Raw genomic sequence first — 25,939 nt, 5'->3', positions numbered from 1 at the left:
ATCAGTTACCTCATTGGCAAGTTCAGTGACATTTGAAGTTTGATAATTGGCATCAGATAGCTGCTTCCTTTTACTATGACCTACTACTTTGTTGAAATTCTGCATGGACCTATGATGATTTGCTGATAATATCACATTTCTATGTTCTACCCCAGTTGCCTTCTGGTGAGTAAAGACTTTTCTCCTCTGTTTGCAATCTGGATTTTCTGAGTCCATCTTTGATGAAATTCCCTGGTCAAAGCTTTCAACATATTTACTATTATGCTGTTCAATATTAGTCTCTGGTACCTTATTTTCTCTATAAGATAACGTACCAATACTCAGAAAATCCTCTTCTGGATATGGAAAAGAGTTTTCGCCATTTTCGAGGTCTTGCGTTTTTACCAGTGTGTTACTTTCCCCTCCCAAAACTGCATCCTGGCTATAATCACCATACATTCTCACTAGATTCGCACAACCCAACTCCGTCTCATCTACCATCAACTGATTATCTTCATTTAAAGGAATAGTAGTTTTATCTTCCCCCAAGTTCTGTTTGGTATGCTCAGGCTCTTGAATAGTCTCATTAAAATATTTCCGTATGGAAGACAGCAAGTCAGGCTCACTGTCATCTACTGTGTGCTGACTGTACTCATAATAAGATGCTACGGTTTCTACATCTACAAGATGACAAAGATGATCATAAATACTATCACCGACTTCCAGAGAGCCTTCTTGTGCATCTGTAAAGTCACTTTCATTGGACCTAGATAATAAAATCACTTCTGCAGAACACTGCAAACTTGAAGGAACTGATGAGCTGTCAATAACAGGAACTGCACCTTTAGCTCTTTCAGCTATGAATGGTTCCATTATGTCTGATGTGCTGCTGCTTCGTGGCATTGCCTGATCTTCACGTGCAGTGCTGAATACTTCAGAGGTATTTTCTTCACTCTGAGAATAATGCCTTATTCGAGTAGGCCGTGCCATAATTTGGGCATCATCAAGATCTTGAAAACAAATCAAAATTAACAGTTATAATCTCAGGGGACTGGGATTTCCCCACAAAAGTATTATAAGGCTTCTCTTGCACGTGTCCAAGGCAGCTCAGGACAGAATATAGAAAATTAGCTTAAGGGACAGAAATATGACCACTGAGATCAACACACCTGACCACTATGAATCATCAACTATGTGTAAAATTATGCAAAATGCTCTCCCAATTATCCAATTGTTAGTATTTTGAATTAGTTACCAAACTTATATTGTGGATTTCCAAATTTTTTAGTCAATTTCTCACTATTAGAATGACTTGGCTAAATGGAAGAGCATTGCTTAAGCATGCAAACCTTCTCATCCCCAAACTCATTACTTGCAGAAAAATTATTAAGGATCGCGACAATTAAGAAAACACAAACACAAAAATGAAGCCATTTCAAACAATGAAAATCAATCACATTTTACAACTTGCAAAATCTTTAAAGATCTGTGATGTCTGAACCCCCCTTAGTTCTGATAAAATTATACACCAACTATAAAAGGTTTAACAAAGTTAAGTCACTTCTTTAAATAACAGAGGAATGCACAAGCTAAAACACAAACCTTCCAATTTTCAATTCTGAAGAGTCCTGCCCAAATTATTTTCTCATAGAGCCTGCTAACCTATTTACAACCAGCGTCTTTGTTTCACATTTACTGTTAAATGTTATATATATAACACATGCATTTGCCAATTGCTAGTGCTAATTAATTTAGCATCAAACCAAGCTTTTAAATTCTATGCCATTTTGCAAGTCCTATTAATTGCTATGCAGTTAGAATTGCCAAGCAGTAATAAGACAAATGGTAAACAGGCAGAGGAAGTAAGCAGAGCTGGAACTACCTGGAAGATCATCAAAAAAGGGGGTGAGGACTAAGTCAAGCAGGTAAGGATTGGAAGAATGGAGCAGAACAGGTGCACTTTTAGCATTGCGCATAGAGGCCGATGGACAAACACAATCATCAATGGATCGGCTTCCGATGGCTTTAAAAAAAAGTTAAAAATTAAGAGAAAAGAATGGAATAGAAGCCAAGAATAGTAGTAATAAAAAAAAGTTTTCACAAGGACAAAACTAGGACACACAAAAACAAACAGAACAGCAGAAGACAATTCTGTGAACTACCATGAACGAGGAATTCAGATAGACTAACATAACATTTCAAATTCAGTACAGGAGAAATTTTATTCAGTCTATTTTCATTCATTTTACTATCTTCCACACAAAGAAGTAATCTAAAATAGTGAAATTTGCAAAGAAGACAATAGAACAGTGGTGGCAAATTGCTCAAGGATGTATTTCGGCCTTATAGAGAAACACCCAACTATAGTTTTAGAATTTTAGCTTCAAAGCTACACAAGAAAAAAAAAACAAAGCTGTAGATTTGATCGCTGGAAAGGGATTTTCAACTAATCCAAACAGAAATGATCATCAACTGCATTTATGACAAAAAGTTTTTTCAAGAGATTAAATGAACGACAAGAATATGAAGTAGTATCTGAAACTCAAACCATTTAACAATAATCTAATTCTGCAAGTACTTGTTGAAGCAGATAAAGCAAGCAAAGAGTAATATCTCTGGAACTGCCTTCAGTTCCATGAGGAGTGGAAATGAGAAATCATGAAGAGCACCTTACAAGTTTCAAGGCCTACACTTATCCTCATAATGGTGATACGTTCATGGAACAGTGGGGGCAATTCTGCACAAACACATTGGCACTCCTCATAAATACTAAACTACTGGGCTCCATTGTTTATCTCCTTAACATAATATAGTGTTACATACTAAAGTGAACAGAAGCCATACAAAACAATGCCAAAGTTTAATTTTTAAAGTGATAGAACTGAAATTGTAAAGGTACTTGTTTCTAATACATGGTTATTTGGAGCACAATCAGTATTGCAAACTATTCTGTCTCCAGGTAATGTTAAGTCTAGAGCTGCTGGAGAAGTGCCAAAAACTGGTTTGAGGATAATATTAGAACAAATACAATAATAAAATATTGAAAGAGATGGCCTAATTTCTCCAAGCAATATGAAGGTGACAGATTTACCTGATAGAAATTAATTTGGTAGATTAAACATCTTTTTATAGTGGTGCAAGGAAATATTGGTCATCAATGCAAGACAGTCATGAATAAATCCATAGGACAGGGACTCCCAACCTTTTTTATGCCATAGACCAATACCATTAAGCAAGAGGTCCGTGGATCCCAGGTTGGGAACCCCTACCATTGAGGATTCAGGCCATTTATAGTGTGATTAAGTTGAAAAATGTAATGCAATATGAAGAAATGAAGGTAACCACAATCAAAGGTTTTAAAAAGAAGCAAGAAATAAAGTAATCTGTCAAAAAGTTAGGAAGAACAGTGAAGTTTTGTGTGAAGCCTAGTACTAGTCTGAACTTGCTAAAGGCAAGTTCATTACCTTAATAAGTATAATATGTAGAAGCAAGCATTTTTTATGATTAAACTATGGTGGCAGAAATTCCTGTTTAATCTCAAACTATTGACGAGGGAGGAAAGTGAAATCAATGATAGGAAAATGTTGTTTCTAAAAAGGATTAAGGTGAGCTAGTACCAGAAAAAGCAAGTGAATTGCAGTCTGGGTACCAAGGGAATAACGAAGAACAACCAGCTGTAGAATCTACCACTGTTATGCGGTTGTACATAGGGGAACATGGGATAGCATGCCATGCTCTGAAATAGACATCTGAAAACTGCACTGTGTCCAGGGGACATCCTTTCAAAGTGGTCATGTGCGAGAGGGGATTGAGGTTAATATGTCATGCTAATATCACTCTCTTTTTTAAGAAGGGAGGGAGGTAAAGATAGGAAGTTATAGGCCAGTTCACCTGATTTCAGTGTTTGGCAAGATCCTGAAGTCCATTATTAAGTATGAGGTTTCAGGGAACTTTGGGTAATGTGGATTCTTTAGAGGGAAATGTTGTCTGACAAATCTGTTGAAATAACTGGCAGAATAGACAAAGAGCATGTGGTATTACAGAAAGGGTACTAGCACGGACAAAGGCTGTTTGACTGGCAGTGGGTTAAGATTGGATTAAAGAGGTGTTTACTGGTTGGCTGCTGGTATTCCACAGGGGTCAGTGTTGGGTTCATTACATGAGATGACAGAATCGATGGCATTGTGGCAAAGTTTGCAGACAAAACAATAATATGTGGAGATGCAGACAGTGTTGAGGAAGGGGGAGTGTGCAGAAGGATATGGATTGATTGGGAGAATCGGTAAAGAATACAGTCTAGGGAAGTATGTGATCATGCACATTGGTAGAAGGAATAAAGGCATAGACTAGTTTCTAAACAGGGAGCAAATTCAAAAATCAGAGATGCACATCTTTAAGAGTGCTAATGAATGATTTCCCCAGAAGTCAATCTGCAGTTTGAGCTAGTAATAATCTTACTATTCAATTGAAAGAGGACTGCAGTATAAAGACAAGAACGTAATGCTGAGGTGTTCTAAGGCATTTATCAGAAAACAAGCTGGAATATTGAGCAGCTTTGAATCCCATATCTAAGAAAGGATGTCAGGAGCCATTGTAGAAGGTCCAGAGAAGGCTTACAAAAATGAACCCAGGAATGAAAGGACCAACATGTGGTATGCACTGCCGTTTAGAAGAATGTGGGGGACATAATTGAAACCAACCCAATATTGAAAGGAGTAGATAGGATGTACGTTCAGAGCATATTTCCAGTATACTTAAAGCAGAGGCATTAGTGGCCGACCTATTTAATCGGGGAGAGGGGGGAGAGGGGGCTTCACACACATCAGGAAGAAGAATTTTTTAAAAAAAGGAGTGTTTTACAGGGCTCAATGCATTAGCTGTGGACCAATCAATGCGTGATTCATTAGCAGGAACAAATAAAAGTAAAGCAGGGTCAAAGCAGAGGGGACCAGTGTAAGAGTGGGAACTTTAGTCTTTGGCAAGAAGGCACAGGTAAGTAGCAAGTAAGGCTTTTGTAGTGGTTGAATAAAAAGTCACTGAATTACAGCTAATTAAATAAAGGGATGATACAGGATCAGGTGATGTGCTGTGGCTGCATGATATGGGAGCTGGTGGACCCCACTGTGGTTCCTAGTGATCATGGCGAATGTCATGCCACTATTCAACAAAGGATGTAGGCAAAAGGCAGGTAACTTATAGGCCAGTTAATTTAACATCTGTTTTTGGGATATTGCTCGAAGTCATCATTAAAGAAGAAATAGCGAGGCATCTGGAAAGAAATGACTATCAGGCAGACGCTGCATGGATTCAGCAAAGGCAGGTCATGTTTTACAAACTTACTGGGGTTCTCTGAGGACATAATGAGCACAATGGATAAAGGGAACAGATGGATGTTATTTACTTGGATATTCCGAAGTCATTCGATAAGGTGCCGCATAAAAGACTTAGCCATAAGATAAGCATGCAGAGAGTTGGGAGTGATGTATTAGCATATTATAACTAATAGAAAGCAGAAAGTTGGGATACATGGGCGTTTCTCTGGTTGGCAATCAGTTGTGAATGTTGTGCCACGGGGGTCGGAGCTGGGCATGTAACGGTTCACAAAATACATTAACGATCTGGAAGAGAAGGCCAAGTGTAGTGTATCAAAGTTTGCTGATGATACTAAATTAAGTGGAAAAGCAAGTTGTGCGGAGGATGTGGAGAGTCTGCAAAGAGAGCTAGATAGGTTCAGTAAGAGGGCAAGGGTCTGGCAAATAGAGTACAATGTTAGGTGCGATGTCATCCACTTTTGAAGGAAAAATGGAAGAGCAGGTTATTAGTTAAATGGTAAACAATTGCAGCACACTGCTGTGCAGAGGGATTTGGGAGTGTTTGTGCATGAATCACAAAATTTTGGTTTGCAGGTGCAGCAGGCTATCAAGAAGGCAAATAGAATGCTGGCCTTCATTGTCAGAGGGATTTGAATTTAAGAGCAGGGAGGTTATGCTGCAACTGTAAAGGGTACTGGTGAGGCTGCACCTGGAGTACTGTATGCAGTTTTGATCTCCCTACATGAGGAAGGATATACTAGTTTTGGAGGTGGTGCAGAGGAGTTTCAGCAGGTAGATTCAAGAGATGAGGGGGTCAAACTATGAGGAGAGATTGATTCACCCAGGACTATACTTGCTAGAATTCAGAAGAACGAGAAGAGATCTTGTAGAAACATAAAATTATGAAAGGGATAGATAAGATAGAGGCAGGGAAGTCGTTTCCACTGATGGGTGAGATTAGAATGAGGGGACATAGCCTCAAGATTCGGGGGAGTAGATTTAGGATGGAGATGAGGAGTGATGAATCTGTGGAGTTTTCTGCCCAATGAAGCAGTGGAGGCTACCACAGTAAATATATTTAAGATAAGGTTGGATAGATTTTTGCATAGTAGGGGAATTAAGGGTTATGGGGAAAAGGTAGGTAAGTGGAGATGAGTCCATGGCTAGATCAGCCATGATCTTATTGAATGGCGGAGCAGGCTCGACAGGCCAGATGGCCGACTCCTGTTCCCATTTCTTATGATATGTACTTAATTAATAAGACTGTCATAGGTTACGTGGAGAAGACACAAAAATAGGTTGAAGTGTAAAATAATCAAGTGGTGGAGAAGACTCGATGGCCGAATTCTACTCTGAGTCTTACGGAAATACCTTTTTCACTACCCTATGTACTTGTGCAGAGAACTTCAGCAAACTCTGCAGCATCGGTGCCTTACCTTCACTGTACGTGACCTGCACTGGCTTGATGGTGCAAAATACATCACACCACTTGCTGTCCCTCTCCCCAGTTCCTAACTAGTCAGAGCTTTTTGCAGTCCTTTACGACCCGCTTCACTATCAATGGGACTTGGGGACGAGTTCAGGATTTCCTGTGGGTTAACTTGCAAGTGAGATGAAAGAAGGCAAGTGTAATGTTTGCATTTATTTCAAGGGTATCAATGTATTGAGGCTTTGTATGGAGCTGGTCAGACTGCACATTGTGAGCAATATTACTATGTAAGGAAAAATGTAATGGCCCTGGAGAGTGGCCAGAGAGTTTACACAGAAATGATTCCAAGAATGAAAAGGTTTATATTTGAGCATTTGATATATTTGAGCACTTCTATACTCAAAAGTAATCACATAAAACCTGCTGGCTATACGTGTAACACAACATGGTCGGCACAACACTGTGGGCCGAAGGACACTGTAGATTTCTATGTTCTGTGTAACAACTTCAAATTTTCCTAATGGTTACATGGAGCAGTATTTAGATCATTCACATTCAAAAGTGGGACAAATGATCAAACAATAATGTAGAATTGTCAAGGTTGGCGGCAAGTTAGGATCTTTGTACATGAGGTTCTTGAATTATATTACTAAATGAAGTAAACAGATGGGAAAGTAAAGAGTAAAGTAAAACTTGTTGAATTCAGAAAAAAATGCAGTGTTGAGTAAAGTATGTTAGAAGATGCTTTATTATTAAAACTAATGCGAGAGCATCCTCTTTGAGCTGAATGAACAAGGATTGGCCTAGGAGAAGGGTAGTGTGGTCAAACTTAGAAAAGACAATAGGCAAGTCAAAAGGGCAGAGCCTTCACCAGAAATAGTTGTTGTTTTTTTTTTAAGAAGCACCAAAATGACAAAAGCCTACAACCTCATCAAATATTGAATCAGAATCAGGTTTAGTATCAGTGAATTTGTGAAATAAGATTTGAGAGTTTAAGGAATGCAACTGACTGAGTCTCTGAAATACTCCACAATCAACTAGAGTGAACTATTTTGGAAGCGGTTGTTAATTATTACATCCATTCAGATCTGGAACTACTATATATAATGAAATCTGCTACAAACCATAGAAATCTGTGTCCCTTGGAAATAAGAGAGCTAAGAAAAAGGAGGTGGGGCTGTTAAACTGCTGTGACTACGCAGGGTGAAGAATCATGACAGACTATAGATGTAGGAATATGGAGCAACAAACAGTCTGCTGGAGGAACTCAGCAAGTCGATACAAGGCCTTGACTGAGCAAAATGATTTGCACAATATTACATCTTTAGATATTTGAAGTCCAAGCACCAACCAAGTGCACACAAGTGTCACTGCATGCAGCTGTGAGGTAGTGCTTTCAGCAACAGCAGATACAGGGTGTTGCTGGAAAGGAAAAGGGAGTGAAGAAATAGGTCAGAGAGATAAACTGAACTATAACTGAGGAAACGGAATACAGAGAGCACATGATGTGGCAAACCAAAGAGTGCAGGAGGTAGTTCAGAGAATGGCATAGTCATGCTGATAAAACTAATCTTTCATGGAAAAAAAATCAAACTGTTCTTGCAAAAATATATATCCTTACCTTGAATAAGAATATTAAAGGAGTCAAAGATTAGAGGACACAGCCTAAGAATAGAGGAGCATCCTTTTAGAACAAAGTTGAGGAATTTCTTTAGTTAGAGAGTGGTGAATCTATGGAATTCACTGCCACAGGTGGCTGTGGAGGCCAAGTCATTGGGTATATTTAAGGCAGAGATGGATAGAATCTTGATTAGTCAGGGCATGGAGGGATACGGGAAGACAGGAGACTGGGGCTGAGAAGGAAAATGGATCACCCATATGAAATGGCGGAGCAGACTTGATGGGCCAAATGGCTTAATTCTGCACCTATATCTTATGGTCTTAAATGCTCCAATTTTAAATTTGTTGCTGGAAAAGGATATGAAATAACTTACATCACTTCAGTAAACTGTACGAAGCCACTTAAGTCAATCCTATTTATTTGATATACAAACCATCAACAATAATATAAAGCATTATTCCATTAAAAACTGCTATCAATAAAACACACAGAGACATGGGCGAAAGAATTTTTTTTGGAGTTAACAGAAAGTATTTTTGATCTTACTTACCTATAGTTTTCTGTCGTACTATGCTTCTTGCTTTTTCTGTTCCAGGAGAACCAGCAGTCGTCGCACTTCGCTGTCTCATTTGACCCTGTCCAGGTTGATCACGGCTCCAACCTCTTGAAAATGATTTATCAACTGCAGTCCTCTGACATCCATGACTGCCACCTTAATTACAACAACATGCAATTGAAATAGCAATCTTTTCCATTAAATCATTAATGGCCACTAAAGATAAATAGGCCTTTGACAAATGGGTAAAATATAAATTTAAATAAAAGCAGTCTCACCATCTCCACTCAAGAAAAACATTATATTTTGGCAATAGCCTAAAAAAGCATGGTTAACTTTCCTTTATTCACTGTATTATAGACATTTACATTTACTAATATTTAATCTACTTTTAAAGCCAAATTATAGGCATAATTTTAAAACTGCAATACTATTCACCACTATTAATTAGCAAAAACAAGGGATTTCTTTGTATATGTAGTTAATGGTAGCTGCTGTCAGAGATTTACTCCTTCACCACAGACTTTGTTTTTTAGCAGCCTTCTCAACTGGAATCAAGATAAAACATCCAAAATGCTGAGAACTTTATATTTACAAAATGTATCAGATCCACTCAAACATTTTAAGATTGATATGTTTAGAACAGGAGACCTGATTGCCTTCAAATGGTATTCCAACCCAAAATATCTGTTTAGGAAACTCTTGATACTAACAGGACTTATTTTATAAAGATTTAGACTGTAATTCCTTCATAAAAATATTTAAAAATACAATCTAGTCAAAGGATTCAAAACGCTGTTACGTCAATGTTTTTTATGCCATGGACCCAGGCTGGGTATCCCTGTTCTAAAGAATCCAGTACAGAAATCTAAGGAGCTTTTTCAGAGAGCAATGCCATAGAAAAAGGAGAGAGTTAAAATGGCAGATATGTAGAGTTTATTACATGTTAAACTAGAATGGATACACAGATTCATAAAAGGAACATGCATCTCTAAATCCTCAACACTCAACAACATAAATGAATGAACGATCAAAAGGTTCACAAGTTTTGTTGATAATGGATCGCAAAATAAATTAAGTTTCTAATTAGTGTATGTAGTTGAATCAGCACAGTAACAACATGGCAAGTACACGGGGGGGGGGGGGGGGGAAAGAAAATTTAATTTCATGTTTTATTGCCAAGGTGATTGTGAAGTGTAGCAAAAAGCAGTTGTGCAGTCCGATACAAATTGAGAAACCTTTAACTCCATTTAGTAATCTACTCTACAACCTGGATTGGCAAAGGGAGGCTGGCTTATAAATAATAGTTTCTCCTGCTTAATCTAATAAAAGATAGCATCCCTCAACTTGGATAGACAGTGGATTTGGATTTATTGGAACATTGGTTAATCAGGGCAGCCACTTATTTGTGACAACTGTTAAAGAACAAAAACTAATCGAGAAAATAGCCGGGCCACACTTGCATTACTTGGGACACAATGCCACTTAACTGGGACAGAAGACTGTTGCCAATTTCTAACTAGTATCAGTTGAGTACACTTGTGTGCCCATTAGACACTGTACTATGCTTACAGTGAACAATTAGTAAATATATTAGTTGCATATGGTTGTGATACATTATCCATTTGAGATGACAAGTGCCGATGCAAAAGCAGTGATTTTTGATAAATTTGTTTTTTTATTTTGAACTTAAAAAAAATTCAGAGCCTTGTCAAGATATCATGAAAAGATTTGACACAAGCCAAAAAATTACCTTACTGTACCAAACTGAAAGCTATTCACCTACACTCATCATCAGCTGGCTGTTAACTGGAGTGCCGAAATCTACAACTGCACACATGAAACATCATCAACATGAACTGCAAGAAAAATGGGTACTGGGCATCCATGCTGATTTTGTTCTTCTTCAGTCTATCAAAATAACATACACTGGATGAGTTCCTCCGTCAATAATAATCAGGAACTAATACACAATTTAATAGTACTGTAGTAGTATTGGTAGTGTGCTAATTTGTTCTGTATTTCATTTAAGAACTTAATCGATAACTCAGTTAAATGATAGTTTGTCTTTTTCATACATTTTTAACCACATCCATGAAATTTTTGCTAATTGGGGTAAAATGTACTAGGCCCAATGTGCCCCACTTAACTGGAATTCACTGCACCCTCATGAAGTCTAGGTACTCTCACCACAGTTTGCTTTCCCATTTATCTTTTCTTAGTTTAAACAGGAGAAAACAATTGTTCTAAGATTAAAACTTGGCTTTATTTAAAATGATACATAGCAGAAAACTAAATGAGTGGTTACACGATGACTGATGCGACAATAATTGGTTATAAAGGATAACCAATGAACTGTGTTTTGCCCAAACGTTTAGAGTACTCATACGTATCCCTTTATAAAATGGGGGAACAGAGAGAAATGTTTTAAAGGAATAATTTTAAGTATTTTCCATATTTGAATACAAGAGCCTTAAAGGCTATTAAAATAAATTGATGTCAAGAGATCTAATCAAGTTACACACCTTTGAAGAAAAATAGTTCATGGATAAACAAGAAAAATTCTGCAAGTTTTTTTAAATATAATAGCTTAAGTTTTTAAACTTACCATTGGAGAAAAACCAATGATGGCATATTTCTTAAATCACACTCAAACAATACTTGATAGTTAACTATACCTTTTCCTTTGTGTTTTTTCTGTTTTTGTTCACTCAATTTATCTAAAGGTAGATCATGCAAGTCTAGGTTGTACAAGTTTCGAGCTAACACTTTGGTCAAAGTTTCCATTGTCATTGCCCATTCAGTGATCAGTTCTTCCCAGCATGTAAGTGATGACAAAACCACCAATAATTCATCCCATAGCTCCCGGGAAACATACACATCCAAGTTTGCTTTGATCCAGGCTACTATGAGTGTCTGGACAATAAAAAAGAAAATTGATACACAATTAGAAAATAGCTGCACATCCATCCAGTCAAACTTTAACTTTTTTGTCTAAAGATCAAAAATCTATTAAAAATGTTTCTTATTGTATTATTTGGAGTACTCGTATTACTCTAGAAAATAATAGGTTAACAAGTCAAGAAGTTAAATAAAAAAAGCAGATGATAAGTAAACATTCTGAATGATTACCTAAAAATTCCTATCTGAGCTAAAATCTATATTAAGAGGAACAGTCCTTCACAATTTACAAAAAAAGACTAACGATTTTTCTCATATCCGGAAAGTTTTTGCCCAATCCCTCAAATCGTATACATTTCCTTGATGTCTAGGTGCCCTCATCACAGCTTGTATTCCCACCTAACATTACCATCAACAAATTTGAAATTATCACATGTGGTCCATTCAGCCAATTCACCAAGTTATGAACAGCTGGGGCTAAAACATGAATAACAGCCTGAGCCTCACAATATCTCTTAGCTATTAGTAGTTGCTTTTCCTTCCTCAATTAGACTGGGCCCTTGCTTCAGGTATTTCTAAAAAGTTCTCAGATTTATTTAGCTCCCCAACACTGCATTTGAGATATCCATCTTAGAAATATTTAATTAATTTTCTACATTGCCAACTTGCCCAGCCTTTTAGTGGATTAAAGACCCACATGATGACTACATTAACCCTTGTCACATACACCTCTAATTTCTTCATTTATATCAGGATACATGAAACTGCAGATGCTGGATCTGGAGTGAAAGAAAACAAACTGCTGAGGAAATTAGTGGGTCAGGGAGCATAGGATTCAAATGGAGCCTGATATAGGAGCTTGACCTAAATGTCTACTATTGCTTTGCCTCCACAGATGCTACCCAAGTCACTGAATTCCTCTAATAGTTTGTTTTTCTTGCCCCATCATTGTAGTTATTCAGATGCCTGTGAACAATTCTCATTGATGTCTTCTGCCACCTGTTGCATCTCAGCTCCATCAAAACTGATCTTACTTCAATAGCACAATCTTCTGAAGATTCCTTCTAATTACCACCTTTTCTTTAACTGCCTTTGCCTAATGTCAATTACATTGTAATATTTAACTCTAGTGCAAATTAGAATTTTGAAAAAGTAATAGAGAAAACAAAGAAAGCAATTGCTATTAACAGAACAGCCTTTTCATCACTGAATTAACTTCATATTTTACAAATACAGACATCTCAATTATCAACCAAAGTATGGCTCTTCATTTTGTTCTGTCAATGCACAAGATAAAACCACCTTAAAGCTGTTAAGCATGGCATACTTCATAAAAACTGATTTAGATACACGCTTTACCCGAAAGAGTGGTGTAGCAAGTCGTCCTGCTAACAAAGAATTTTTTCTCCCTTGAGAGAGTGGCAGAGCTTGCTGTGGTCGTTTCATAACAGATTCTGTAATCCTCAACATAATCAGCAACAGCTGCTCCCTGCAAGGAAACATGCCTAAATTTATAAATGTTCTGAACTGGGGCAGCTAAGGTTCAAGTTGCACATTTCAGCAGCTTTTTCATAGATGTAGGATATAAATTAACAATATGTGATGTGATACAATTTACTTTCATAATTTGTGCCTCCACACTTTTCAGCTTGATGTTAAATTAATAGAATAACACCCAATTTTAGTTCTTTTGCTATATCACTGCCAGTCGCTGCTGATGGAGGGACAAATTAGATCTAATTTGACTACAGATTCCGTGTAGAGCTCAAAATGGAGAAAAATATTTTATATCATGGCATATAAGGCCTTTATCCACAACTACACTGCACTAAACACTATAATGCCAACTATGCAACATCACCGGACAAATTTCACAAGAATGTTGAATTACACTGACTTTTCACACACAAGTTAGCATTTTATACTAAATGAAAATCAAAAAAGATTGTAAATATTAAGTAGAATGCAAAATAGTGAAAACTCAGCAAGTCAGGCTGTATCTGTGGGAAGAGGAACAATCAACACTTCAGCTAAGCAATCTGTCATCAGAGCTGGGAAAGAAGTCGATGTTGCAGGTTTTCAGTAGGAGGAAAGGTGGGGGATGGATCTGAGAACAAAGGATGAGCCGTAGTAGCATATCAACACATTAAGCTACGAGAGCTGTGTAATGAGTTTTAATGGTGGAATTAATTTATTATACATTATACTAGCATTTTATACAATACACATTAATTAATATATTTCCACTCTAAACTAGAAATATAAAGTGGCTCATTAAGTCCTGATTTTGATTTCTGATGTTCTTCTTAAAGTTATGCTCTGTCAATGAGACTGCACAAGCATACCTAAATTCAACACTAATGTAAAAAGAGATGCACTATTGAATTAAAGTATTAAATACATTGGAATTGGTTTTCTGCACTAATTACTCAAAATGTGGTCTGATCTTCATCCAAGTCATAATAACAGACAAACACAATCTGCCTAAACTAATAACACACAAACAATTGCACTTTTCATGTCTTTATTGAACACATTGTTTAGTCACAGTCCAGGCTAGAGAAAGTATGTGAACTCTTCTTTTTAATAACTGGTAGAACCACCTTTAGCAGCAATAACCTTTCTTGTAGTTGCTGATCAGACTTGCACAACAGGGAGAGGGAATTTTAGACCATTCCTCTATACAAAACTATTTAAGTTCATCAATATTTCATGGGACACCTTGCATGAAAGGCTCTCTTTAGGTCATACCACAACATCTCAATTGGGTTAAGGTCTGGACTTGGCTATTACAAAACATTAATTTTCTTTTTTAAACCATTCTGTTGTTGATCTACTCTTGTGCTTCATATCACTGTCTTGTTGCATTATCCAACTTCTATTAAGCCTCAGGTGGTGGACCACTAAAATGTCTTGACATCATTTTGAATTCATTGTTCCCATCAATGATTACAAGCCGTCCAGGTTCTGAGGCAGCAAAGCAGCCCCAAACCACGATGCTCCTTCTACCATGCTTCACAGTTGGGATGTGGTTTTGGTGTTGCTGTGCAATGCCCTTTTTCCTCCAAACACCATAGTGTGCATTTCTGCCAAAAGGTTCAACTCTTGTCTCATCTGTCCACAGAACATTGTCCCAGAAGTATTGTGGAACATCCAGGTGGTCTTTTGCAAACTTGAGATGTGCAGCAATGTTATTTTAAAGAGCTGAGGTTTTCTCAGTGATATCTTTCTATGAACACCATTCTTGTTCAGTGTTTTTCTTATAGTAGACACATGAACAGAGACTTTAGCAAGTTCCAGAGATTTCTGCAGGTCTTTTGCTGTTACCCGTAGGTTCCTTTTCACCTTCTTCCCCAATGCATATTGGGCTCTTGGTGTAATCTTTCCAGGATGCCCATTCCTAGGGAGAGTAGCAACAGTACTGAATTTCTTCCATTTGTAGACAAGTTCTCTTTCTGTGGACCGATGAACACTCAGGTCTTTAGTAATGCTTTTGTAGCCTTTTCCAGCTTCATGCATCTCTACAATTCTTCTAAGACTTCTGAAAGTTGTTTTGAGCGAGGCATGGTGCACATAAACAGATCTTTCTTGAGAAGAGCAGGCTCTGTCAGTAACGTAACTGTGTGTGTCTTTTTATATATATATATATAAAAAGTTTCTCCGAGGATTGTCACCTTGTCATGGTGGAGAAGCTAGTGTGGTCCTGAGATCCCGAGGGCGATGCTGTCTGGAGCTATGCTCCTGGCAGGGTCACCCATGGCAGTAAGGTCGAGGATGAGGTCCCTGACAAAGAACAATCCAACCAAGACCTCAATGGTGGAACAGGTGGATGAAGTTACTTCGAAATCAATGGCTGTGAAGGCAGATGAATGCTGCAACAAATCCATCAGCTCCAATCATCGTGGTTTCCATGCCATTGGAATCAGTTGGTTGACTTGTGAAGTATCGTGTGCTTCATGGAGTGCAACATCAAGTACACGTTAAACAAATACATGCACAGGCATCTTTGCTCTGTGATAGATCAACGGAATGAAGACCATCATCCTTGACCTCAAGGGATAGCCACGATGAGGCGCTCTACAACCCACACCTCTAATGTCATTGATCGGAACACCTGACTTTACACAGCTTTTGGAGAAGGCATTACCTCCGAGGTTCACATACTTCTTTAAAAAAAACCTGGACGGTGACTGTTTAAATGGTGTACTCTGTATTGATGAGAAGTACAAGTATTACTAGTTTAGGCAGATTATGCTGGTCTATTATTGTGACTTAGATGATCAGACCACATTTTATGAGTAATTAATGCAGGAAACCAGGTAACTACAAGGAGTTCACCAACTTTTCTTGCACTGTATATGCTTTGCTGTATATTGCCGAAACATTCCCACTATTGATCACTGTCACTCCAATATCACATACTTCAATACACAACCACAACATGGCACTTTTCATCCATGTAGTATTTCCAACAGAGGATGGAAAACCATTAATATCTAACCTGAAAATTAACAGTAAATACCTTCAGAAATGGCATTTTAGTCCAAATATCATGAGCAAATATTTCAGAAAATATGTCCCAGCCAAACTAAAACTAGATTGCTTTTTAAATTTTTACAAACATCTGTTAAGTCCTGCCTGAAAAGTCAAATCACAAATATCATCCAAAAGTTAGTCAGTGTCAATGGCAGAGCAAATTTGATTTTTACTTTATCTCTTGCGTAATTTTTTTAGTCAGATGACTGTCAGCAGTCTGGGACGACAGCTATGGTGAAGGTTTCAGACAGTGAGCTCCAAACTCCTACCACCCTCTGAATGAAAAAACTTTTCCTCATCACATTCTTCACCGCTGGATTTTGACTCCTCATCTAAGGGTAATAGATTCTTCCAATACACACTTCATTGAAGATCATCCTCAGTCTGCTCTGCTCGCAAGAAAAAAAGACAAGCCCATCCAATTTTTCTAAAATATGACCAGCATTTGTAATGAAGAAACTAGAGCTCAATCCCCATTATTGGCATGTTTGGAATTTAAATTCAGTTAGCAATTCCGAGTTTAATAAAACAATGTTAACCTTCATAAAAATTTATCTATTTACACTAATGTGTTTCAGGGAAGATTATCTGTTATCCCAAACACATCTCAGAAGTCACAGTCGTGCCACTGACTCAGAAAGGGCCTAATTGTGTTTTGCAAATATGAATGAGCAGTAATTGCTGTCAAGGTAGCCCACATTCCAAAACATAAATTAGAAAAGGGATACTCAGTACCCAAGCTATAGCTTGATAGGTACTGTCTACAATTCTAGTATTATCATACATCTCTTATATTTTGTCCTGAGTTATCAAGGGAAAGCATTCCATATATTTTTTTTGCAGGTCTGTGTGTCCTGTTTCATTTCAAGATCTGTGAATATCCAAGTTCTCTTTCTCCCCAACTTCTTAATATCACTCCATTTATTGTACCATTACCTTACCTTGATTAAACTTCCCAATTGTAGTATTTCTTCTCCATCAACCACACAATGAATTTTTGTATCATCTGCATTCAAATCTCTGTAATCCTATTACAAAGATAACCTAAATAAACTCAACATATTGAATGAGCCATTTTTGGCTACTAAAACACTTCACTTAAGAATGCATTAAATACACCCATGAAATCTAATTTACAGTTGTGGGCAACTTGAAAATTAATAATATACTCAAACTCTACTCCTGTATTATACAAAGGTAGAATAATAGGCACTGTAGAAATTGTTGGATGAAAAAGGTACACAGAGCTTGCCCTTTATCATCTTGCAATCAAATGATAGTTACTTAATCACTGAGTAACAATGTAAATAACTGTCTACTAAAACATAGATCTGAGGAGAGGAAAACAAGTGAAGATATGAATCTTGAAAGACCAAACTTATTGGTCTTACCTCAACTACATTTCAAAAATATAGCTTTTATTAAAAAATAAATCAAATCAACAAAATTTTTGCAGGGTTTCAATGTATAAAGAAACTTCTGATCTTACCAGGTTTTCTTGTTCATAGTTGTATGGACAACCATGTATCTGTAGATGTTAAGAACACGTTTACACATATCCACATGTTCATCCAAAAGAGCCCCAATTTCATTGGCAGGTTCCAGTAGCAATATATTTGCAGAGTTGGTTATAAAAACCTGTAATAAAGTGGAAAATAATACATAATTAATAAGGCATAGATAACACAAGAATCACAGCATAACTGAAAATAAAATGACAGATTCGAGATTAAATTCAAAATCACTTAATATCATAGAAACATAGAAAACCTACAGCACAATACAGACCCTTTGGCCCACAAAACTGTGCCGAACATGTTCTTACCTTAGAAATTACCTATAGCCCTCTATTTTTCTGAGCTCTATGTACCTGTCCAGGAATCTCTTAAAAGACCCTATCATATCCGCCTCCACCACTGTTGCAGGCAGCCCATTCCACACACTGTGTAAAAAACTTAACCCTGATATCTCCTCTGTACCTGTCTCCAAGCACCTTAAAAAAACGGTGCCCTCTTGTGTTAGCCATTCCAGCCCTGGGAAAAGACCTCTGACTATCTACACAATCAATGCCTCTCATCTTATACACCTCTATCAGGTCACCTCTCAACCTATGTCACTCAAAGGAAAAAAGGCCGAGTTCACTCAACCCATTCTCATAAGGCATTCTCCCCAATCCAGGCAACATCCTTGTAAATCCCCTCTGCACCCTTTCTATGGTTTCCACATCCTTCATGTAGTGAAGCAACTAGAACTGAGCATAGTACTCCAAGTGGGGTCTGACCAGGGTCTTATATAGCTGCAACATTACCTCTCAGCTCCTAAACTCAATCCCACAATTGATGAAGGCCAACGCACCATATGCCTTCTTAACCACAGAGTCAACCTGCGCAGCAGCTTTGAGTGTCCTAAGGACTTGGACCCCAAGATCCCTCTGATCCTTCACACTGCCAAGAGCCTTACTGTATTCTGCCATCATACTTGATCTACCAAAATGAACCACCTCACACTTATCTGGGTTGAACTCCATCTGCCACTTCTCAGCCCAGTTTTGCATCCTATCAATGTGCTGCTGTAACCTCTGACAGCCCTCCACACTATCCACAATACCCCCAACCTTTGTGTCATCAGCAAATTTACTAACCCATCCCTCCACTTCTTCATCCAGGTCATTTATAAAGATCACGAAGAGCAGGGGTGCCAGAATAGAACGTTGAGGCATACCACTGATGACCAACCTCCATGAGAATATGAGTCGTCTACAACCACTCTTTGCCTTCTGTGGGCAAGCCAGTTCTGGATCCACAAAGCAATGTTCCCTGGGATCCCATGCCTCCTTACTTTCTCAATAAGCCTTGCATGGGGTACCTTGTCAAATGCCTTGCTGAAATCCATATACACTACATCAATTGCTCTGCCTTCATCAAAGTGTTTAGTCACATCCTCAAAAAATTCATTCAGTCTCATAAGGCACGACCTGCCTTTCACAAAGCCATGCTGACTAATCCTAATCATAGTATGCCTCTTCAAATGTTCATAAATCCTGCCTCTCAGGATCTTCTTCATCAACTTACCAACCACTATAGTAAGACTCACTGGTCTATCTCTACTCCCTTTCTTGAATAAAGGAACAACATCCACAACCCTCTAATCCTCCGGAACCTCCCCATCCTCATTGAGATGCAAAGATCATCGCCAGAGGCTCAGCAATCTCCTCCCTCCCTCCCACAGTAGCCTGGGGTACATCTTGTCCAGTAGCGGTGACTTATCCAACTTGATGCTTCCCAAATGCTTCAGAGCATCCTCTTTCTTATTATTGTTACGTCCGTAGCCCCCTCCTTTGTGAGAATCGCAAGATCACTTGTTGGGTTGGGAAAAGAGACGTGCAGGCTTGCTCGTTTCTCCGGCAATGTAAAGCTACGGGACATGGCCATTGTCTCTTGGAGACAGATTTGTGGATTGAGATGCTCTGCTACGTGAATGTCCAAAGTGGGCTGGTTGAGGGAGAGATTGCATCACCCCCAACCTGACTGACATCTACGACCCTGCGAGTCAGAATAAAAGAGGGGCTGTAGGAACAACCCCTCAGACGCACCAGAAGAAACATTAAGCGACCACGTAACAGCAGACGGTCATTGGAAACCAAGCCATGTGCGTTCAATTCCATAGCTGGAATTGGTGGCCAAAACCACAGAGAACGGCTTTTTAGCTAACAACGGGGAAACCCGCTCCCCTGACTCAATGGATTGGCATCATAAAAGACTTGGGCAAGTTTAAACGCCTCCCTCTCTTAAACCCAAAACGCTGCAGCCTGAACGAGCTAATGATTTTTATATTTCCATCGGACAATACATTATCCCCTAGACAACGATAGAGTTACGTTTTATTGGTTATGATCATACTTGCGCTTTAGATTTAGTATTGACGACGTATATTATCTTTAGGTTTGCATTAATCTTATTTTTGTGCCCCTTTATCAAAAAATACTTTTAAAAATAGTACCATCAGACTTCAACGGACCTCTCTATCTTTGCTGGTAAGTGATCCAGTTACGGGAATTCGTAACAAAGTTGGGGTTCTCATCTCGAGATTTGACACCAAATTGGGAGGCCAGTGAATCGGGATTGTAAGTCCAAAACTTGGATCTGGTTACGTGGGTAGCCAGATGGGAAACCAGCAAAGATGGATGTGGGTGAATTTATAGAAAAGCTGACTCTGGAGGCACTGGAGGTGGCCTCCAAATTGGACTTGATAAAATTGGCGAAGGAGTTAAACCTCGCAGGGGTGAGGTTGTCGATGAAAAAGCAGGAGGTGCAAAGGGCAATAACTCAGTATTATAATGGGAAGAAGGTGTTTACAGATGAGGTATTGGAAAATATCCCTGAAAAGGTACTAGCTAGTGGGATGGCTCAGTTCGAGTTGGAGAAATTAAAGTTGGAACATGCTATTAAGTTAAAGCAGCTGGAGGCAGCCAAGAGAGAGCGAGAGGGAGAGAACTGAGAGAGAGCATGAAATGAGGTTAAAACAGCTGGACGCAGATGAAAAAGAGAAACAGAGGAAACATGACTTGGAGATGGAGAAGTTATGGCAGGAGCCACGAGTTTCGGGGTCAGACCGAGAGGAGCGTTTCAATGTTAGTCGAGGATTGAGGCTAGTACCTCCGTTCGAGGAAACGGACATCGATAGTTACTTCTTGCTTTTTGAAAAGGTGGCAGTGAATCAGGAGTGGCCCAGAGGTCAGTGGGTGGCATTGTTACAAAGTGTGTTAAAGGGGAAGGCACAGTGGGCATATACGGCGTTGGCCATGGAGGAGGGAGAGGAGGAGTTATGACAAAGTGAAGGCGGCCATTCTCCGGGGTTATGAGCTAGTACCTGAGGCGTATAGACAAAAGTTTATAAGTTTAAAGAAAGGGTGGAATCAGACGCATACTGAGTTTGCCTATGAGAAGGGTGTGCTCTTGGACTGGTGGTGCAATGCAGAGAGAGTGGGAGAAGATTATGAGCGTCTCAGGGAGTTAATTCTGATTGAGGAATTTAAAGGGTGTGTTTCGGAGGATATCCGGACGTATCTGAATGAGAAGCCGGATGTCCATCTCGGAATTTGCTAGGTTCGCAGATGAATATGCCCTAACCCACAAGACAAAGTTTTCCTCGAATAAAAGTACCCATAGAGACCATAGGAACGATCGAGAAAGTCCGCCGGCTGAGGCAGAGGTCCCGCCGGGAGCTAGTTGTAAGGTCAAGGGGGAAAGGCCAGACGGCCAGAGATTTCCGGGCTTGACCTGTTTTAATTGTGGAAAAGTGGGACATATTGCATCGCGGTGCTTTGCTCCGAGGAAAGAAACAGGAAAGGGGAAAGCAGCAGTCCCTATAGGATGTGCCGTGGTAATCAGTAGATCGACAAGAGAGCCCCGGGTAGACAGGGTACGAGAAGTGTTGGAGACTTGTCTGTCACACGGAACCGTGTCTGTGAGGGAGGGAGACACACCAGTTCCTGTAAGGATCTGGAGAGACACAGGGGCTGAGCTGTCATTGATCAGCAGTAAGGTACTAGAGTTTGGTTGAAAAACGAGAATGGCAGCTGTAAAGGGAATAAGTAAAGGGACAGAAATGGTGCCCTTACATAAGGTCATTATGGATTGTGAGCTGGTATCTGGACCAGTTGAAATAGGGGTGCGATCAGAATTCCCGAGGAAGGACGCGGACGTCCTTCTCGGTAACGATTTAGCAGGTGGTAAGGTTTGGGCAGCCATGACGATGGCCAGCCGACCAGTGAGTGTGGTGGCCCCGCCCCTAGATTCCAAGATATACCCCGCATGCGCGGTCACTTGCAGCCTGTCGAGAAAGGCAGCTGAGAACGAGCGCAGTTTAAATCTGGCCAGTTTCGCTTTGGCCGAGACGTTTCTACCGACCTTGTACCACGAGGGTTTAGAGGGTGGTAAAACCAAGAGTAGTAAAGTAAAAGAGGGTAAGGAAGCAGAGTTAGATCTGCCCTTAGCGAGGAGAAAGGTCCTAGAGGCCGAAAATAAAGATGAGGAACCGCTAGAGCAGTTAAGAGGTCCAGAGTCGGACAAGGATGATCTGTCTGGTTTGGCAGAACTGTTTGAAGAAGTTGAAAATTCTAAAGGTGTTCCCGATAATGAGATGAGGGCAGTCCTAAAGGAAAAGGATGCCATTACCTCGAAGAAGTCTGCTGGGTTGGCAGATGAGGTTGTTTCAGCCCGCGGGGTTGAGTTTACTCCAGAAGGGAGTTGCCCAGAGAGTACCTGGGAGGATCGGGGGAACTTAGAATTTAAAAAGGGTACAGGGATTGAAAGCCTGGAAGAGGCCAATGTCCCGTTTGAGTGTGTCCAAGATGGGGATGCACGTGGTACTGAATCTAGTAACGGAGCTCAGAAAAAGTCTGAGGTACTTGATTCAGTGGAACGGGACGGCCGTCCTTGTGGGTCAGATAGACTTGGTTCAGTGAAGAAAGGGTTAACTTTGGTAACAGTGGGAAGTGAGAGTTTCCAGGTGTTTGTGCAAGAAGGTGTGTTCAAAGTTAATGCAGAGTTTAAGAACGTGGAGATAAGAATTATCATTGAAGGAAACGGGAAATCTGTAGTTCCCAAATCGAATGAAGAAATTTTAAGCCCTGCAGATTGCTTACAGATTAAGCCGGAATATGACAGGCCCCCCCCCCCCCCCCACACTATTGTTATTCCAGCGTGTGGCGTAAAAGGGCAGAATTTGAAATGCTGCTTGAGCAAGGAAGTCGAACTGAAACCACATAGTCTGAAGGGGCCTGACGAGAGGGTTAGCCACTTGTGTAAAATTACAGAGATGGGTGGAAATTCAGAAGATGGGCTAAGTTTGGGACACGGTGTTGATAAAATAATTTCTATGGAACAGGCGGGCGAGGGTTTACTCAAATTCCCCGGAAAAGAGGCGACGGTTAATGAGGACGCCATTTTTAAATAGCAAAGCCGGTTGTACGGGATTTCGACAAAGCCTGTGAATAATAAAGATAACCCCCTTGGAAGCCTGCCTGTTCAGTTTGAAAACGCCTGAAAGACTAGTATTTACATAAACTTTTGTAGATGCACGTAAGCTAAGAGCACACCTCCTTAGTTTTGTTGCTGAAAAAAAATAGGTGGTTATTAAATTGAAGTCTGATGCTACAAGACATTAGTATGGTACAAGATGTTAAGACATTGAAGTAAGTGACACTGTAATCGTTAACTGTTTAGATGCTGAATTGAGTGTATAACTGCATTACTCTGTAGAAAAAAAACTTTGGTGTTTCGTTAGATTATAACACCCTGTAAGACTCTGTATGAATTCGTTTTTTTCCGATGGTAAAAAAACGCCCTGAAGAAAGGGGGTGTTATGTCTGTAGCCCCCTCCTTTGTGAGAATCGCAAGATCTCTTGTTGGGTTGGGAAAAGAGACGTGCAGGCTGGCTCGTTTCTCCGTCGATGTAAAGCTACGGGACATGGCCATTGTCTCTTGGAGACAGATTTGTGGATTGAGATGCTCTGCTACGTGAATGCCCTCGGGCAAAGTGGGCTGGTTGAGGGAGAGATTGCATCACCCCCAACCTGATTGACATCTACGACCGTGCGAGTCAGAATAAAAGAGGGGCTGTAGGAACAACCCCTCAGACGCACCAGAAGAAACGTTAAGCGACCACGTAACAGCAGACCGTCATCGGAAACCAAGCCATGTGCGTTCAATTCCGTAGCTGGAATTGGTGGCCAAAACCACAGAGAACGGCTTTTTAGCTAACAACGGGGAAACCCGCTCCCCTGACTCAATGGATTGGCATCATAAATGACCTGGGCAAGTTTAAACGCCTCCCTCTCTTAAACCCAAAACGCTGCAGCCTGAACGAGCTAATGACTTTTATATTTCCATCGGACAATACATTATCCCCTAGACAACGATCGAGTTACGCTTTATTGGTTATCATACCTGCACTTTAGATTTAGTATTGACGACGTATATTATCTTTAGGTTTGCATTAATCTTATTTTTGTGCCCCTTTATCAATAAATACTTTTAAAAATAGTACCATCAGACTTCAACGGACCTCTCTATCTTTGCTGGTAAGTGATCCAGTTATGGGAATTCATAACATTATCTACACACTCAAGCTTTTCAGTCTGCTGCAAGTCATCCCTAGAATCGCCAAGATCCTTTTCCATAGAGAATACTGAAGCCAAGTACTCATTAAGTACCTCTGCTATCTCCTCCTGTTCCATACACACTTTTCCACTGTCAACTGGTATATATTGTGAAATATGTTGCTTTATGGCAGCAGTACATTGCAGTACATAGTTTAAAAATTATAAATTACAATAAAGAAATACATACATTAATTTAAATTAAATAAGTACTGCAAAAAGAGAGCAAAAAATACACAAAAATACTGAGGCAGTGTTCATGGTCCATTCAGAAATCTGTTGGCAGTGGGGAAGAAGCTGTTCTTAAAATGTTGAGTGTGTGTCTTCAAGCTCCTATGCCTGCTCCTTAGTGGTAGCATGAGAAGAGGGCATGTTCTGTGTGATGTCATGTGATAACAGATGCCCCATTTTGAATCAACGCCTTTTGAAGATATCCTTGATGCTGGGGAGGCAATGATGGAGTTGGCTGAGCTTGCAACTTTCTGCAGCATTATCCAATCCTGTGCAGTGGTCCTTCCATACCAGATGGTGATGCAACCAGTTAGAGTACTCTCCATGATACATTTGCAGAAATTTGCAAGAGGCTTTGGTACATACCAAGTCATCTCAAACTTCTAATGAAATGTAGCTTTCTTAGTGCCTTCTTTGTTATTGCATTGTTGGCCCAAGGACGGGTCTTCAGAGATGTTACCAACAAGGAACTTGAAACTGCTCACCCTTTCCACTGCTAATCCCGCGAAAAGGATTGATGTGTGTTTTCTCAACTTACCCTTCCTTAAGTACACATACAATTCCTTGGTCTTACTGACATGAAGAGCAAGGGTGTTGTTTCGACACCATTCAACCAGCTGATCCATTTCATTCCTGTATGCTATCAATCTAACCTAACATCAATCTAATGCTAGTGTGTATTTTTGATCAGTTACCAACCCCAAAAAATAAAATTCTAGTCCAAATGACGTAACACTACAAAACAAACGAGGACACAAACCTGCAATGATGCTTGAATGCCAGCATATACATTTCTCTCTTCTTCTTCCTCCAATTCAGGTGCTTTGTTAATCGCATTCTGGTAGGATGAATTTCTTGTCCAGCTTGGATTCCTAACATGGCCTGGCACTTTGGTTGCTTTATCCTATTAATAAACAGGAAAAATAACAAATCAAACAAGTACACACGAAGAAATCTGCAGATGCTGGAAATTCAAGCAACACACACAAAATGCTGGTGGAATGCAGCAGGCCAGGCAGCATCTATAGGAAGAAGTACAGTCAACGTTTTGGGCCAAAACCCTTCGTCAGGACTAACTGAAAGAAAAGATAGTAAGAGATTTGAAAATGCGAGGGGGAGATCCAAAATGATAGAAGACCAGAGGAGGAGAGATGAAGCTAAGAGCTGGAAAGGTGATTGGCGAAAGTGATACAGAGCTGGAGAAGGGAGAGGA

General features: G+C 39.6%; 1 protein-coding gene across 4 annotated transcripts in view; it reads right to left on the bottom strand.

Moving 5' to 3' along the window:
• Positions 1 to 25,939, bottom strand: part of ralgapa1 (Ral GTPase activating protein catalytic subunit alpha 1) — a 218,052-nt gene that overhangs the window by 126,920 nt on the left and 65,193 nt on the right. For all 4 annotated transcript variants that reach the window (XM_059956726.1, XM_059956722.1, XM_059956707.1 and 1 more), the window contains exons 12-17: positions 25,487 to 25,630; positions 17,824 to 17,972; positions 13,158 to 13,287; positions 11,576 to 11,813; positions 8,892 to 9,053; positions 822 to 989 (exon numbers count right to left, since the gene is read on the bottom strand). In XM_059956726.1, the coding sequence (XP_059812709.1) occupies positions 822 to 989; positions 8,892 to 9,053; positions 11,576 to 11,813; positions 13,158 to 13,287; positions 17,824 to 17,972; positions 25,487 to 25,630 (991 nt within the window). The remainder of the gene's footprint in view (positions 1 to 821; positions 990 to 8,891; positions 9,054 to 11,575; positions 11,814 to 13,157; positions 13,288 to 17,823; positions 17,973 to 25,486; positions 25,631 to 25,939) is intronic.

This window comes from Hypanus sabinus, chromosome 2, assembly GCF_030144855.1.
Source record: "Hypanus sabinus isolate sHypSab1 chromosome 2, sHypSab1.hap1, whole genome shotgun sequence".
NCBI classification, from domain to species: Eukaryota; Metazoa; Chordata; class Chondrichthyes; order Myliobatiformes; family Dasyatidae; genus Hypanus; species Hypanus sabinus.
Note: the sequence above shows the minus strand (reverse complement) of the source record. Positions and strands in the feature narration are given on the sequence as shown.